The sequence below is a fragment of the Emys orbicularis genome, chromosome 7, assembly GCF_028017835.1.
Source record: "Emys orbicularis isolate rEmyOrb1 chromosome 7, rEmyOrb1.hap1, whole genome shotgun sequence".
NCBI lineage: Eukaryota > Metazoa > Chordata > Testudines > Emydidae > Emys > Emys orbicularis.
In genome coordinates, this window is record NC_088689.1 from 9,492,772 (window position 1) to 9,511,387 (window position 18,616).

An 18,616-nucleotide genomic window follows, 5' to 3' on the forward strand; every position below is an offset into this window, starting at 1 on the left:
TGATTTAGTAAATATGGCTTCACTAATTGTACCCTGGAGCCACGGTACAATTTCTATGTGGAACTATGGTGGCAGTGCTGCCTTAAACATTTTTATCAACAGCTTGTTTTCTCTCTCTGCGGATGATCTAACTGAAGTGCAGAATCTGTCATGGGGAATCAGAATGCTGAACGATCATTCAGTCTTTGGCCTCTCTACTGAGAGTGTCACTGTATGGATTCCTGTGCTCTAAGAACTGGACTGAGAAAACCTAATGCATTTCACATATGCCACCAACACTAAGGGAATAATTAATTTCACGATGACTAACCTGGGAAGGAACTAGTGATGTAGAGGTGAAAAGCTCCATAGCTTATTACCCACTCTCTGAGCCACATAGCATGTGGTTTCATTTCACTGTATACAGGCTGAGTTGTGTGTATGCTGTAGCATTGGTTTGGGGGTAGACCAGGGAAGAATGATGGTCCAGTAGTTAGGGCACAAGCCTGGGACTCCGATGACCTGGGTTCCATTCCCTGCTCTACCAAAGATGCGCCAGTCTCTGTGTGCCTCAGTTCCCCATCTCTAAAATGGGAAGAATAGTTCCTCCCTACCTCACAGGGTGTTGTGGGGGTATATACATCAAAGCTTGTGAGGTGCTCAGATACTATGGTAATACAGGCCTGGTAAGCATCTAAGGTAGATAGATATTGAATGTGAACTTCTCAGAAAACTCTAAAAATTTTCAGCAGTTCCAATTGCATGCAGCCTTATGGCTCAGAGGTTCCTGATTCTTTCCCTCAGAGGTAGCAAAAGTGATTTTTTTTTTAATCCAGGAAAGGGTGGCTTATACTGCTATGAACTGCTTTCAGTGCCCATATGACTACACCTCTATCTCGATATAACGCTGTCCTCAGGAGCCAAAAAATCTTACCGCGTTATAGGTAAAACCGCGTTATATCGAACTTGCTTTGATCCACCAGAGTGCGCAGCTCCGCCCCCCCCCCCCCCCCACTCTCCCCGGAGCACTGCTTTACCGCGTTATATCCGAATTTGTGTTATATCAGGTCGCGTTATATTGGGGTAGAGGTGTATATTGTTCAGCTATTGTTGTTGTTAGTGTTTAAAGAGGTATGCCCACTTTGATCTGCTGTAATACATTTTTTATAAATGGTCTTGAAAAAATTTCACCTGTTGAAATTTCACTTACAAGCTTTCCTTGCATTTTTTATTTGAAGCTCCAATGGCTACACATGTTGTTGTGTGGCCATGCTCCTAAATGGGCTAAGCAGTGAAATTAAATACCATACCAATCTATTCCTAGGGAGGCAGAAACATGAATGACACATCTATTTAATCCATGTTTTAGGCTAGTGGCCTAATTTGCCTCTTGTTACATGGAAATTCCTAGCAAATATTCTATAGTGAATGCCCAGCAAAAAGAGACTGTCTAGTGTTCAGGTCATATCATATAAGCCAACAAATATAAAGATACAATGCTGTAGTGCAGGGGTAGGCAACCTATGGCACACGTGCCAAAAGCAGCACCCAAGCTGATTTTCAGTGGCACTCACACTGCCTGGGTCCTGGCCACCGGTCCGGGGGGCTCTGCATTTTAATTTAATTTTAAATGAAGCTTCTTAAACATTTTAAAAACCTTATTTACTTTACATACAACAATAGTTTAGTTATATATTATAGACTTATAGAAAGAGACCTTCTAAAAACGTTCAAATGTATGACTGGCACGTGAAACCTTAAATTAGAGTGAATAAATGAAGACTCGGCACAACACTTCTGAAAGGTAGCCGACCCCTGCTGTAGTGTAACAGATTACTGATTTCTATCAGTACAATTTTAATGCATCAGTCACCGTGCTACCAACTTTAGAGAAGACTGTAGGAAACACACTGTATCAGCAAAAAGAACAGGAGTACTTGTGGCACCTTAGAGACTAACAAATTTATTAGAGCATAAGCTTTCGTGGGCTACAACCCACTTCTTCGGATGCATATAGAATGAAACCCACGAAAGCTTATGCTCTAATAAATTTGTTAGTCTCTAAGGTGCCACAAGTACTCCTGTTCTTTTTGCGGATACAGACTAACACGGCTGCTACTCTGAACACTGTATCAGAACATTTTTCACAAGTAGTGTCATGAAATGCTACTTGGAATGTCACTTCATAGATGATGTTGCACGTAAAATAGCTTAGAGACATATTGGATTCTAAACAGGTATATTTTATTTTGCTTAGAAACCAGGTAAAAATGTGGCAGCAATCATCCAGGACATCCATTCTCAAAAGGAAAGAGATATGTACCGTGAAGCCGACAGGTAACTCATGATGTCAGCTGGGCATACTTTGTTTTTAATAACTTGATTCAGAGCAATATAGAAAGCAAATTCTGTATATTCTGAATACTGAGCCATTACTCTTGATGATTTAGAGGGTTGCTGGATGGTTTGGAAACGGGGGTTTGGATAACTCTGCTGACCGGCAAGCAGGATAATCACTGCATGTCTATTTACTTTTCTTTCTTAATTCTCTCTCTCTCTCTCTCTTATGTTTTGGAAGTCTCTTATATTTCATTTCTACTTCTTGAAAAAAAACACAAATGGATACTATGGTAAATCATAGAGCCTGGGTAATGAAACACAATGACAGATGGAATGATTGTTATGAAAGAAAATGATGTTTTTATTATTAATTACTTATTATTCTGAGCATTGACAATATGCTTGGCATGATGTACAAAACACAAATTACAAGACATTCCCTTATCTAAAGACAGACAAGCTAAATGCACTGGAAGACCCAGAGGAAGGAGACGCGTTAAATAAAAAAAATTTTTAATTTATTTTGCATACTTTCCATACGTCTCTTTTCTGTTGTGTGCATTTATGGGCCTTGTGCTATGAGTAGTTCTGTAGGAGGGATAGTCACAAAGTGAAACAACTTTTAAAACATGAAAACTCAGGGTAGATGTGCCACTTCTTATCACCTTAGTGATGTCATCGATGCATAAAGGGCCTGTGTTAAACATGTCATAGGCTTTAGAAACTGACACCTTGTGACACTCTTAAGGAAGAACAAGTATGTTCTCTCATGACAGATTCTATGTGGATTTTTTGAAAATGCTGTGAGCGTTAGTACAGTCCTAACCAGGCTCCAGCACATGAAAGGGAGCAATACATGTGCAAATAGATGCATTTGCAAATGGGTACATGTGAAAAATCTGTGGGTGCAATTTTTAAGGTTTGTTTGTTTTGGCCTCAGTGTACAAACCCAGTATTCAGCATGGCTGGATCCAAACAGGTTAAAGATTCCCTAGATTTCCTCCAGACAGAGATGATTAATTGTGTGCTTTCCTTCTGCTGCAGGTATGGGACTGAGAGGCCACGGTCTCGCAGCCCCATAAGTCGCTCTCTGTCACCAAGGTCCCACACCCCAAGCTTTACTTCCTGCAGCTCACCTCGCAGTCCGTTGGGTGCCAGCAGGACAGATTGGGGAAATGGAAGAGAGTCGTGGGATCAGTCCCCTTACTCCCGAAGAGAGGAAGAAAGAGATGCAGCACTCTGGAGAGAGAACGGGGAGGAGAAAAGGGATAGGACTGACACATGGGTTCACGAGAGAAAATACTATATACGGCAGCTGGATAAGCTAGACTTAGATGGACGGATCGAAGGAGCCAGAGGGCACAGAGAAAAGTACTTAAGGGGTGGTTCACCCAATGCCCTTCATGCTTTACCTGGATATAAGAGCAGGGAAGATGACTATTACAGAAAAGCAGCTAAATCAAAATCTGATCGATACCAAAAGCAGCTGCAGGATGCCCCGGTGAAGTCTAAAAGAAAAGAAGAGGCCAGGTTAAGAGAGCGCAAACACTCTCACTGTGAGGACCTAGATAAGGAGGAAACTTCTGAACAAAGGCCCAACAAGGTATCTGAAGGCAGCAGGCAAAAGCAAAGTGATAAATATAAAAACAAGAAAGCTGATAAAGACCCAGTTGAAGATTCTGCTGCTGCGGCTGAAATCAGTGACGCGAAGGAAGGCAACGCACCTGAGAATGAGGTAACAGGGAGCTTCTTTGGTTAGAATAGGGGACACTACATAAAAGTGAAAAGTTGTAATGCTGGAGTAATGACTTTTCTAATGGGCTCATAACTACTGTGATTGCTGTGAAGCTAGTCCAAACATGTCCTTTGTCTGCTTGTTTGCAATGAAACTGCAGTGATGTTTGCAGGTAAAAGTGATGTATACAAAATGTTTTGTTTTGCTCCCCTTTCAGCTAGCTAGAAACTCTCTTTCTATACAGCCACCTGTGATTTGTGGAGCAGTCAGCGTGGGAATGACCTTTTACTCTCATGACTCGATTTTCTTGGTGTTGTAGGCACAGCAATTGGTAACTTGTATTTGTAATTCCCTACTCTTGATTGTGACAATGAATATTACTAATTTCTCACTCCATGTAATGGCCGGGCAGGGACTCGTTATCCTCTCTAGGCAGAAGCAGTGAATCTTCATAGCACATTACTTCATAGTTTTAAATTCCTTAGCAAATTTCACTGGTAGGTAAAGTTACAATCTCTCTGGGCTTGATTCTCCACTTGGATGGAATGGAGAGGAAAAGCTTCATGGACCACGGTAGCAGCTCCCAAATTCACAGCCCGTGCTCCAGGCTGCCCGAACCTATGCCTCGGGCTCTACCAAATTCACCATTCACTTTGGTCAATTTCATGGCCACTGGGTCTTAAAATTGGTCAATTTCACAATGCCAGATATTTACATCTGAAATTTCAGGTGTAACCATGGGGGTCCTGATCCAACAGGCGATTGTGGGGGCCGGAGATGTGGTGTGTCCCAAAGCTGTTGAAGAGGGGCTGCAGGATTGCCGTACGCCCTTCTGTGCTGCCTTCAGAGCCCATCTCTGAAGACAGCAGCTGCGGAGTTTCCTGCAGCAGAAGGGGGCTCCCAGAGGTGGGTCCGATCTCCCCAGTGCTGATGGGAGTGCCCCAGCTGGGGGCTCCTAGCTGCTAGTCAGGGCCAGTGGTGGATTAATGTATGGGGCCCGTGCCCAGGGGCCCCAGACAATTTGAAAAATGGGTGCGTCAGCCCTGGCAGGAGCTGTGAGGGCAGCAGCCCTGAGCCCCGGGCACCCTGAGCCCCAGCTGGAGCCACGGGGCTGGGGGGAGCCCCGAGCTGGGCAGGAGCTGCGGGGGCTGGAGCTATGGAGAGTGGCAGCCCCCAGCCCAGGTCCCTATGCCCGGGCAGGAGCCACAGCCACTAAACTCCCAGCCCCCGCAGGAGCGGTGGCGGGCAAATACCCCAGCACTAGGGCACCCCAAGCCCAAGCAGGGCCACAGGGGGAGGGTGGAAGCCCTGGAAATAGGGTGCCCTGAGCCACAGCAGGAGCCGCGGGAAGTGGCAGCCCCAAGCCTGGGTGCCCCAAGCCCCGCCAAGAGCCGTGGGGGGCAGCGGTCCGGAGCCCAGCTCTGGGGCTGCTGCAGTGCAGAAGTGACAGTTTACCACCCTCACTTCTGCGCCGCCTGCGGAGGTGGGTCTGATCTTCCCCCATAACAGCTGTGCAGGGGAAGAACAAGTCCTGTCCCTCCCCAGCCCGGTTGATTTCAGGGAGATTAGATTTCATTGAGAAGGTATTCATTATTTCACGGTCCGTGACATGTTTTTCACGGCCGTGAAATTGGTAGGGCCCTACGTATGCCACTGGCATAAGATCCTTTACTGAATTTACACGGCTGGCACAGGAGGCAGCAGGGCTGCCACCAACAGATTTCTGCCAGCAGAGAGTTCCGCTGTGTAGAGGGAATTCTCCAGTGGCTATCTCTGGCTGGCTTAAGGTCACTTTGTGCTGCTTCAGACCAGAAAATCCAGATCATCAGGTTTAATAGAAGTGAAAGGTAAACCTGTCCAAGGTGTGTTTCAACAGGGGAGGGCTACCTTTCTCACGGCACCAGCCCTCCACAGAACAATCATTTTATACAGCAGCTCAAGAACTCAGTAGCAAACTTTGTGAGCAAAAGTTCATTTTCCTTATTCATGCACCTGGAGACCTGTCATGTGTAGTATCTCTACACTTTCTTGGGGAGCAGTTGCACTTTTAGGGGTGCAACGTACACCGAGCCAGTTTTGAACTCACATTATTAACACCAAGCGGGGAGAAAAAGCCACTCGAACATTCTGTAACTTGCCACATCAACAGAAATACCATTATGGAGAGCTCTGTTATTCACTCCAGTACCTTGCAGCTTTCTTCCCCAAAAATAATTGACTAAAAGGAGCCTAATGGGACACCAGTGGGATTTGGGCACATAATTTATTTGAGCTCTTCTGAAAAGTTCTAACCTTAACTCTTTGTTACTTTGACACTAAGTCTGATGACCACATGGTGTACAGTGGTTGATAACATTACAGCACGGGTGTGTAAGTGTAAGGCTGTACATGTATTTAACTAACAATAGTCTTGAAAATGGGTAGGTGGTCCGTGTCTCTCGCTGGGGAGTGTTTACTTGAAGAAACTGCTGGATATCCTGTTTCTGGTTCCCCAGGGGCAATGACTTGAGTTGATCCTGCTGAACTTCAAAATCTGTAGTCAGCTCAGGGCAAGCCTTAGTTGATCTTGCTCTCCTTCCTCATGCAGGGGAAAATGGCAGACGTTTCCGGGTTGTAGCTCAGAAGTCTCTGTAGCAAGCAGGCAATGGCTCCATCACATCCAAGCAATCTGTTTGCACCAGATTTTTGTCCCCTTTTTCTTTCCCTATGTACTTCAGTGTGGCTGAATGATACCTCGGAGCAGGGCTCTCTCTAAGATGAGCTCTCTGGTGCCAGGCACCCTCCTGCCTGGCCCTGTGGCACTTCTCTTGTGGCAGTCTGCAGGGACTACTAACGACAGATCTAGGCACTCCTGGCTCGTGCAGTTGGAGTCTCAGAGAGGTAGAGCGGGAGGAGCCCACATCAAAGCTGTCATTCCTCTGTGTTAGGCATACCTCTGGTCCTGGTCCATTGAGGATATGAGTCCGCTGCAGCTGCCGGGTGCAGATCTTAATCCTTTTGCAGAAGCTGCAGGGGCTCCTGCTTTTAACTCTGGAGGTCCTGGGTTCAGTCCCTGGTGACAACCAAGATGATGTGGCTTGATTGTCTTTTTGTGGTCGCTTTGTGCTTCCTTGGAGAGAAGCTGCAGTGTTAATTGCACACACGTACATAGTCATCTTAAACTAACAGTGTTAGCAATAGACCTTCTGAGAATCTTTGGTTAAGGTCACTCATCAGGTTAAAGGGATGCCCTCAAGCTTAAAAGACCCAAACTTCCAGTCCACCTACTTTTTTTTTTTTAAACACCATATAATGTTGTGGTTTGTTTTTCCAAAGTATAACCTATGCAAGGAACTGCATTCCTGAGCAGTCCTACAATCACAAATCAATGGGTTGGGGCCCCCTGCTTACACTGCATTCAATCATTATAAACCAGGGTTGGTTGGAAAACTGAAGAAGGAAGATTGGAAATTCATGAATTTCCAATCATTTCCATTTTTTCCCTCAAAATTTCTTTCTTTTTTTTTTTTAAATTTTCTGTCCAGCTTTGCTAGATAGAAGTCTCCAATCTCTGGGTGTTTCCCCAGAGTACAGTTCACTTGTACAAATTTGATGAATAAGGAATGGGACCATGCTGAATGCCTTTGCTCACAAAGACTCAGAATAGAACCAGAATAGAAATCTCTCTGTTTAGGATTACTGCTGAGTGTCACTACAGATATACATATTGTATTTGTTTTAGCTTGGGAAAGAGGAGCATATTACAGAGAAGACCTCACCTTCAGCAAATAAACAAGGAAAAGATTCAGCAGATTCCATGGAAAGCACAAGAAAAGAGAAGGTAAGCTGTGTGTTAACTGGGTTTAGTCTCTATTATAAAATGCAGCAACACATGAATTTGTCAGCAAATTTTGCAGACAGAAATATTACACCCCCATTGAATGCCATTTCTCAGACACTCTGAGAGGGGATGTCTAAATTAACTTACCTCATATTGAACTCTGCTTCTATGGATAACTTTTGCCTGACAGGGTTTTGAGAGGCTCTTTTTTTAGTTGCTGTATGCCCATATAGATTACTTTTAATTGCTGCTGCCAAGTGCTATGCATGTGAAGGAACGTATGCCTAAAAAGACTACATAACTGTACAGTGTGTCCAAAAATAGAAGAGGCAGTCATTTTGGAGCTACAGCAAAGGATGGGACAGGAGATGAAGCCTTTCCAGAATGATGGCGTTAGATGGACTGTAGACAACCTCTTTTTAAATATTTCTCTTTAATTAAATAATTTCACTACAAACCTCCCGTTGCAGTAGCACAGAGACATATTCTTCGAAATTCTCCAGCTTCATACCTTTACAGTTACGAGCTGATGGTCGAATGTGGTAGCTATCAATATCTGGCGCAGTAGAAAATTGATCTCCTGATCAAGAACAGTCTGTCTACCCTAGGACACTGCCAGGCTTCATATGAAATGACCAAAGAGGAGAGAAACACAGATTTTTAATCTCTTATGCACATAAAATGATTCTGGGAGTTAAAATCTAACTTATTCCAAGTATGCATTAAAAGTAAGCAGGCGTTGTAATTAATAGGTGCAATTCTGAAAGCCAGTGCTAATGTTTTGGAATGAAGGTCCACTGTTGGATACTGAGTTTATAATTAGTACCATCCTGCGATTTTATTTGGCATTTATCTAGTATTCCAGGAGATTAAACTTCCTTCAAGGTCTAAGCCAGCTTCTGGCAGAGGGTCCATGTGGAAGGAAGTGACTGCAGTAGGTAGCCACAAGTTTCCTTTCTCTGTAGGAGCTTGAGGTAGTGTGCAGCCAAGCAAAAAAATGACTCTGTTGGTTGGGGAGAGGTTGGCCATGGTGATGATGGGGAGTGGACAAATTCAGCACATTCCCCCAGCAGTCTGCTGGCAAGGCTCCTATGTCCCCAGAGGGGTAGGTAAGTGAATTTCCTCTGGGCCTGAAGAAAGACTTATTCAAAGAATTAGGTACAACAGGTTGTGAATTTCTGGGCAGTTGTGGCACTGCTCACATGGTGATAATTAACATAAGACTGAGATGGGGAGATTTCAGCAACCCAGAGAGTTACAAAATATCCCCAAAGACGTGCAGTGCTAGAAGCATTTATATGGCTATTGTAAAGTGGTCTGTGTATATGTAACAGTGGGGGAACTCTCCTAGTGGTTAAACACAACTCCTATAGAAAAGCACATGCAGATCCACAGTTCAGTCATGGAGGACTTTCAGCAAGGATTCCCCACAATCAAGTCCAAAAAGAACAAAGGGAATGAACTTAATTCTTAAGTACCAACTTCATACAATCTTATAATAATCAAGAAACAATAATAATAATAGCTTAATTTCTACTACCTAATAAGGCTACTTCAGAATCCACATACGCTATCTTCACAATTATACATAAATATAAACAAAAGAAACAAATTAGATCTAAACAGGTCGGTCCCCACAAACTCACAGTGAGGAGTAACTCAGAGTTCCAACAGCTTAGACTGAGTTTACCTGTCTCAGCTAGAGTCTTTGTTCATCGGCTCTATACAGTCTGCTGAGCCGAAAGCTCTGTGGCAATATCATCCCTCCTCTTGCTTGTAGAAATCTCCAACTGGAACCCAAGCAGACTTTCTCCTCCTCTACTGGACTATGGAATCACTCAGCTAGCTAGCTAATTAATCAGCCAATCGGTATTAAGTATATAAATCAATAACCCTATTACAAGAAAAATACAAAACTGAGAATAGCCAGATATAGACGACTTTCCCCATCATCCCATTTAAATAAGAAAAAAGTTGCTGAACCAGACAATTGAACTAAAACGGTTTAGCTAAAATCAAATCACACTCAAGGTGTGTAACTAAAATGAAAGACATTAGTTTCCCCTCCCAGTTTCCTCTTTCTAACATGGCCAGGGCTTCCCTGTGCTGGAAAGTTAACAATACTCCTAACCTGCTGTACGGTGCTTCAGAGTTAAGGGAAACCAGCCTGCTTTCTGTGCCATGGCTAAGTGTCTCCCAGCAGGTCACATGTCCTTTTGTAAAGCAGCTGCCCTGATTACTTGTCTTCAGTGGAGTCTGAGTCCAGCTACCACACCCAATTCCAGAAACTTCTGGGTGTGGAGTGCTAATAGGACATCTGCCTAGCAAGAATGACCCAGACACAACATCCTCTCCCACTTCTCTCTAAAGAAATATCTCCCTATTAGCACGTGGATTACATATACACCCCCCTACACGTACACAGAGTAAATTAAACATGGTACCACAGTGTACCGTTCCTAGGAATTGTGGACATGGTAGGACATGAGGGATGGCCAGTCCAAAGCATCACTTGTGATCACTACGTCAAAGCCCATTCCCTAATATTGATGATATATAACTATGACATCTTTCCCAACCCGTTTCCCTCTCTGCTGCAGGAGCGAGACTGGGAAAGTGGAAGTGAGATGGAAGGCGAGGCCTGGTATCCAGCTAACATGGAAGAACTGGTCACAGTGGATGAAGTGGGAGAAGACGACTTTATTATGGAGCCGGATATAACCGAACTTGAAGAAATTGTTCCAGTTGATCCAAAAGACAAAGCATGCTCAGAAATGCATCAGTATGTAACTAGCACGTTAGAACTGGAAAATGACCATAGCCAGATAAACAGGTGTGAAGGCGAATCTGCCCAGGAAGCTCCAGAAACGAGCTTCAGATCAGCAAAGGAAAGCATAGCTGCTTCCGGTGGCTGTCCAGAAGCTGATGATGATGATGCAGTTACCGAAGCATCAAGCCTAAATCTGGACACTGAACAGAAGCCAGATGGATCACAAGAAGACAGAGCTCTTAGGGATTCTAATTACCACAAAAAGGAAGGAAAAATAGAGGAGAGCTCTGATATTCACATAAAGCTGGAGGATGGACAGATATCTTCCGATCAAATGAAAGGAGAGACTCACCAGCACTCTGGCACTTTTATGGATCATTACAAGCAGATGGGATCAGAGAGTAGAGAAGTCATGGAAATGCTTGTAAAAAACTCCAGCGAAGAAACAACGCGTGGAAGCCAAGAGTGTCAAGAGACACGGGGTAACTACTTCTGTGTTTTCTTTTCTGCTGGTGGAGAGCTTTTATCTGTGCAAGATGCATTAGATTTTAATCTGCTGCTAACAAGAATAAATGTTGCTAATAGTGTCAAGATTTTCCTAGGAGCAGCTCAGTAAAAGAACCCTGCTGCCATGAGAGCCCTGTTAATCCTTTAAAGGCTTTTAGTCAAATGGTGTAAAGGAAATACGATAAGCAACTTGCAATAATCAGCTGTAACAGTCACATCTGGGTTCACGTGAGTTGAGCTGAACTCTTGTAGCCCCCTGCTAAGTACTTTGAATGGTCAATGAGAAGAACTACAGTTCCTGCAGGTCAACAAATAACCGAGGGATCTTTTATATCTGTCTGGCTCCCGCCCACATAAGAAACTCAGAATGGGTGTTTCTTACCCACCATGCAAAAAGATGAAAATAGTTTGTAGATTGTTACTTCTCTGTCCTTGTTCATGCAAGCACGTGTGTGGGGACTTGGGTGGGTACTAACCAAGTACCGTTATTTCTTATATGTTCCCTCTAATATAACCTGATGTGGCAAGGCACATGGTAACACAAAGCCAGAAAATATTTTCAGAGGGTAAGATTAATCATACCTGCCTATTAAAAACTTTAGCTGTCAGGAAAAATCTCTGAGTAAGGACAGCAGTGTCTGGAAGAACTGCAGAATCAGAATCAAGCCCTTTATTCTTAATCCTGCATCTCTGTTGTAATGCTGTAGTGACTTGGGATCTTGAGTGGCTCTGTATTTTATATATAATATATAAGCAATTCACATGTCTGGAACGGGGAGGAAGGATATCTTTCTTACCAGCCTTAATCCTTCCCAGTAAATCAATACAATATTTCCCATGCATTAAATCTGCTGCCTGCACTGATTTAACATATAAATACAGAATAATAGTGTTTGTCAGTATCCTGTAATACTGAGGCATGCATAAAGTATAGCTCCAGTTTTAACACACTCTCTCTAATGAAAGTGGGCAATTACCAAAATGGAAAAGTTTAAAATATAAACAGAAGAGCAGTAATGAACGTGAAATTGTCTCTAGAAAAAAAATGTAGTTAATGTGTGGTGTTTCTTATTGGTTAGCTATTGGCAGCTGTACTGTTTTAAGCATCCAGATTGGATGGAAATATTCCATTTCCAGGTCATGTTTAACTTCTGGCCTCATTCAGAAAAAGTTTGAAAGGGGATTATAGAAGTTGTCATATTTCATTAAACTGTTTTCATTCAATGCATTTATTCCTTTGTTAAGTAAATTCTAGGTACCTGGAAATGAAATCTCCTGAATTCTCCGAGGTGAAATCTAAAAGAACCCATTCTTCACCATCCTGGGAACAAGAGGATGTTTTCACTGAACTTAGCATTCCTCTAGGTATGGCTAAACATTTAGGTCTCTCTCCGCATGAGACACTGCCCATTGCAATACCTTGACTGTACAACAAGGTGTCACTTTAAGGCTACTTATTGTATTTGTTTCTCAGAACGAATGCAAGGAGAATCAAAAGAAACAGTAAGTAACACATGGTTAAATGTGGAAAGAACTGAGATTTTTATTCCAGATTATTGATGATTATTCCAGATAAATGGACTATGTGTTCATTAATGACACTGAACAGCTGAAATAACTGCCATTGGATTCCAAGGTCTAAAACATAGGGGGACTGACACATTCAGAAAGAAATGTTCTGGGCTTTGGTAGAAGCATTGCTCAGTGCCAAGGAAATCTTGAGGGCAGAGAGATCTCTCAAGTGAGTTCTCTGTACAGTAAGGAGCTTCTAAGCATGTTACATGAAAAATTAGAGTGATTTAGCCCCGAATGGATCGATTACATTACACAACCATAGAACATGAACATACAGAATACACTGTGGTGTGATCTAATATAAGGATATTATTGGCACTTGCTAGGAATGACCTATATAACTCAGTTGTGACTTTTGCCCCTAGTAAATTCTGTGACTATCCCAACCCTTTGTACTATACCATCATGTATTCTCAATAAATATACATGCATATATTATCTGAGATAATGTATAAATACATAGAATATCTAAGAGAATGTATACAATGTGTATTTGCAGTACATGATGTATTAAATTGCAACAGAGAGTCCTGTGGCACCTTATAGACTAACAGACGTATTGGAGCATAAGCTTTCGTGGGTGAATACCCACTTCATCAGATGCATGACGCATGATGTTTTAAATTGTAATTTTTCGCCGTCATTCGTCAGTGTTACAGAATTTGATGTCCTTTCAGGTGAACTTGAAAGTAGTAGATCTGGGATTAGCCTTTGTTTCTTTATCATTGAGCTAAATTATATTTTTCTCTTTGAAAGTAAACCATGTTAATGTGATTCAAAATCGTTTGGTAGGTGTGGAATTTGTGGTGCCCAGAACTGGGTTTTACTGCAAGCTTTGTGGACTTTTCTACACGAATGAAGAGACAGCTAAGACAAGCCACTGCAGAAGTACTGTTCACTACAAAAATCTTCAGGTAAAACACACGTGTAATTAGTGTTAGTCCTGCTTCTACTAACGAATGGGTCAGACTGAGTAAAACTCTCTGGTGCTATAAAACGGACTTTCATGGTGCGCACAGAATTCAGTGGCAAGGAAATGGACAGTTTTAAATCTTTTAAGCTGACAAATCTATAGACATCAAATGGTTTGTGCAGTGCTGCCGGCCAGCACACTAGCCTGTCACCTCTGGATCCCTGTGCTCAAATCATGGCTCACAAGTGAAATGAGGTGAGAAGTCCACATCACAAAAATACTAGCACACAATTTGGCCCAGTTGAGTCTCTCCTCTTAAGAGTCCCAAAATTAGGGAGTAGTAGGGGTGTTTCAGGTGAGGACTGAAGTGCATAGGCAGTTCTTTCTGGGACAGATTGCACAGAGCTTGCCACCGTTACTGATTTGTTAATTTCATGGCAGCTACATTTGTTACCCTTTTAGAATCTGTATAATTTTATTTCTGTGCCAATTTAAGTCTCTACAGTATGTTTCAACTTGAGGAATTTCAAAGCATTATGTGTATGATACATAAATGATCTGAGGATGGCTTCATAGGCCACTGAAATGCAGCCATCTCTGGTGTGGAACATGGCAGCTGTCCAACAGTGCAGCATAATGCTACATAACAATTGCTAGAAGGCAGTGAAGAAGAATGCCATGTCCTATGTATTTATTTAGATTTACTTTTAAATCCCCACCCATTGCTCTGGGTATTTTTCCAAGCACACACTAGACAATATTGCACTAAGATCATTGGCATATCCAAAAATAAACCAAACCCAACCCTACCTTGGTCACTTTTTAGATATCCACCTGAGAATATCAACAATCCCTGTTCATAACAGCATCAATATTAACCATACCTTTGTGCATTCTTCACCCATCCTGCTCGGTGCACCCCCACCCCAAGAAGAAAAGATGGGGCTGTGCAGCTTGTCTGGAACATATTCAGGCACACCAAGGGGGAAAATCAAGTTCCGGTGTTGAGGATCAGTCACAGAAAAGGCCCAGTCTGCTTGTTAAGATGTGATTATAGAGGGAGGATGGTCCAGGGGTTAGTAATTAAATATTGAGGTGAGTGGATATAGAAGAAGAAGGATGGTCTAGGGCACCAGCATACCTGCTTTGGTACAGACTTCCTGTCTGACCTTGGGCAAGTCATTTAGCCTTTCTGTGTCTCGGTTCCCCAACTGAAGATAATAGCGTATACACTGCTCCCCCTCACATTAAACACATTAAAGGTTATGGTGATGGGGGCCGGATAAGTACCTAAAGTAGATAGATTATATTTTAAATTAGATCAGTGGTTCTCAAACTGTGGGTCAGGACCCCAAAGTGGGTCATGACCCCGTTTTAATGGGGTCGCCAGGGCCGGCATTAGACTTGCTGGGGGCCAGGGATGAAGCCGAAGCCTGAGCCCCAACACCTGGGGCCAAAGTCGAAGCCCGAGGGCCTCAGCCCTGGGCGGCAGGGCTCACACTTCAGCTTCAGTCCTGGGCGGTGGGGCTCAGATTACAGACCCCCCTTCCTTGGGCTTCTCTTGGGCCCCTCTGCCCGGGGCGGTGAGGCTCAGGAGGGCTCAGGCTTCGGTCCCCCGCCCCTCCCCCCCCCGGGTCGTGTAGTAATTTTTGTTGTCAGAAGGGGGTCGACGTGCAATGAAGCTTGAGAACCGCAGAATTAGATTAATGCCAAACAATTTTCAAAGCCACTTTCATTCTGGTTTACATATAAATGTAGAGAGGTTTTATGGAATGCATTGTAATGCCTGACTGCCTTCTGTATAGGTTTTGTAGTGGATTTCTATTTAAACCAAAAAAGTATTTTCTCCCTCTTGCTGCAGTTCTGTGATAAATAGCAGTTGGGGGTTTTAGATTGAGATTTTCAAAGCTGAGAAGGGCTTTAGCCACATGAGATGGTATTGAAATCAACAAGGGGGTGTGGCTAAACCCCTAGTCAGCTTTGAAAATCTCAACCATCATTGGCTAGGCAATAGCTTAAAAAAATCAGCTTATGGGTTATATGTTCCATCTATGTGTGCTAGTAATTAAATGTAGTTTATGGTTTAAAGATAAATTAAACCAACCTTAATGAATTCCATGTCTATCCAAAGACTCTTGTAATATTTACTCTTGCCTGCAGCCATGTGGAATTTTGTCCAGTTAGATCAAGACAGTGTTGTGTGCTGCGTTTCCGCAGGCCACAGCTCTCTATTCAAGATTACAGCAGTGGCAATCATCATGGTATACAATCTAAGAGCAGCTCTAAGGATCTTGGCAGGCAACGTTTGGGGTTTAAAAATGGACCAGCGACTACCCCTTCCCCTCAAAAAAAAAAAAAAAAAAAAGGGGGGGGGGGGGGAAGGTTGCCTCTGGAAGCTGAAGAATAGTTTTGAGTCACCTCCTGCTAAGCTGTACACATGAAACGCAAAGAGTTTTGCCCTTTCTCTAGAAAATGAAGGCCACATTGTCAGTACTGAGTTTACAATAGTGACGGGCCCACACTCAGAAGATGCCCTGTCGCCTGGACTGTGGCCACCCCCCAAGGCCCCACCCCCACTTGGCCTCTTCCCCCTGAAGCCCCACCCCCAACCATTCCTCTCTGCACCCTCCCCCTCCCCTGCTCGCACCTCTCCAATCCCTCCCTGCCTGGCCCCTCTCCACCCCCTCCCCACCTCACTCCTCTCCACACACCCCTCGTGTGAGCGCCGGGCGGGGCCTGGCGGGAAACAGGCCAAACAGGGCCAGGACCTCGGAGCGGAGCATGGGTGGAGAGCAGGGGCGGGGCCTTGGGGAGGAGTGCAGGGGCGGGGCCTTTGGGTGGGCTCCAGGGCCCCCAAAAGTTAATCCTGCCCTGCACATTGTGAGTTTATGCAGTGTACTGTATAGATGGTGCAACAGCAGGTCATACACAGGCACCACTGAAAGGAGAGACACGTAGCAGGTGATCGGGTGCCTGCTGCGGAGTTGCCATGAGGATTCTGTTTTCCCCCCTGGAGCAGTGTTTTTAAATGACCAGTCCTAGACCAGAGCAGTTGTTCGTAGCTAGAGATGTATGTAATTTCTCATCACAGCTGTACGTAGACTGTTGGTGCTAATGAATCTGTTTCAAGAGTTTGAGTAACTGGCATTTGCTTGGTCAGGATCCACAGAGAGGAACATTTTACTTGTGATGAGGAAGTTTTGTTCCCTTCTGCCTCTCATGCCATTCACCGGGGTTGAATTTGAGTATAAAATTTTTGCATGCCTCTCTCACGCCCATGTCATTCCACCTTCCATTTTGTGTGCACCTCTGCCACCCAAGGGCATTGCCAGTAAGTCAGCAGCTTTACTGGCTGCTAATAGATTTTAGGATCGCACTATATTATTGATATTTAAGGCACTTGAACTCCATCATAATAAAACAAGTCAATACAGGCAAATACTCCAGCCAGCTTGTTAAATTCTATCAGTGTTGATTGTTGGCTTCACTTTTCCTTCCACTTAAAAGAAATAGATTTATATACATCAAAAGGTATGTGTCTAAGACAGATGCTTTGCAAATGTAACGTATGTTTTAAATCATATCTCAGGAACTGTGTCTGCTCTCAATCCCACCACTTCAATACCAGTGTAATTCTGTTCCCTTCTGTGGCGTTACTGCTGATTTACCCCAATGGGAGAGCAGAATCGAGCAATCAGCTTCTATTTGCCAGGAGAAAAGGTCTAGTAGATTGAGCATGGGACTGGGGGGATATCCTGAACTGTAGTCCTCCTGGTTCTGCTGCTGACTTCCTGGGTGGCATTGAGCAAGTCACTTAAGCTCCCTGGTCTTGTCAGCATTAAGGGAATTTGCTCTAGGGGATCTACATTAATACAGATACACCAGTTTAAATTTCCTTAGTGTAGACAGAATGTCTGTGGGTTCTATCTCCCAGGGTTGTTAAGGGCTAGTGACAGTGCTTTGAAGCTATAAAGCACTCTGTGCTGAGTATTCTCAATCTTGCTAATGCCACCTCTGGTTTTCCTTTGGTCACAGAAGTATCTATCCCAACTTGCAGAAGAGAGTCTGAAAATGAATGAAGAAGACAGCAATCTGCCACAGGACGTTGCTGGGATTGTTCCCCACTTTGAGAAGAAAAAGCTATGATGTCGCTCAACTAGAAGAGCTGTAAATGAGTGAATGCTGACATTTCATTGTTGATCTACATGGTGTGGTGATCAATTTGCACTGTGCAGGAGGAAGGAAAGCACAATAAACAGCATGTTCTATGCATCTATGCCCAGGGTGCCATTAAAAACCATAATGCCTGAAATAGTTTCCCACGGGGAAGCAGTGCTGGCGTATCTGTAACAAGCACAGCTATTCTTTCTCAGGCTGTGTGTTGGGAGCGGCTTCCTATACTAACTCAGAATTCTCAGGGATTCTCAGATGCCACACAGTAGGTCAGGCTGAGTATTTAGAAGAATTTAGCATCCTCCAGTGGAAATGATCTGAAAAGAAATGTCCTGAATGAAGCTTTTAACATGAATATATTTTAAGTCACTTCACTCATTAGTATAGTGAACAATAGGCCTTGTTTAAGAGACCTAAAGCCATTGTGCTAGTGCTGTTAGATGGCATAAGGTAAACCCCAGTGGCCTCAGGATATGTGCACCTAGAGCTTGGTGATGATAATCATCATCGTTTTTTAATTTTCGAGTGTTGTCCATGTACTCGATGTTGTACAAAGATCGAGGAAGTCACAGTCCCTGTCTCTAGGAGCGTACAATTGAAATCCAATACAGGCAGAACAGTTCAGGCTGAAAGTTATTTGCCTTCATTCTCCAGTGCTTTATATCCTGTGGGCTGGATGCTCTTTGGTAATTTCTGTGTTTGGAAATATTCCTTGGGAAAATTCTAAAAGTGTGTCCACTTTGTGTCTTAGATTAAACTTGCACAAGAAGCTTTATAACTGCTAGACGTTTCGCTTATGTAACT

General features: G+C 43.6%; 1 protein-coding gene across 1 annotated transcript in view; it reads left to right on the plus strand.

Moving 5' to 3' along the window:
• Positions 1 to 17,785, plus strand: part of RBM20 (RNA binding motif protein 20) — a 159,860-nt gene extending 142,075 nt beyond the window's left edge. The window contains exons 8-14 of the mRNA XM_065408586.1: positions 2,237 to 2,316; positions 3,364 to 4,054; positions 7,776 to 7,874; positions 10,475 to 11,126; positions 12,397 to 12,516; positions 13,519 to 13,640; positions 17,675 to 17,785. Of these exons, the coding sequence (XP_065264658.1) occupies positions 2,237 to 2,316; positions 3,364 to 4,054; positions 7,776 to 7,874; positions 10,475 to 11,126; positions 12,397 to 12,516; positions 13,519 to 13,640; positions 17,675 to 17,785 (1,875 nt within the window). The remainder of the gene's footprint in view (positions 1 to 2,236; positions 2,317 to 3,363; positions 4,055 to 7,775; positions 7,875 to 10,474; positions 11,127 to 12,396; positions 12,517 to 13,518; positions 13,641 to 17,674) is intronic.
• Positions 17,786 to 18,616: the final 831 nt, after the last annotated feature.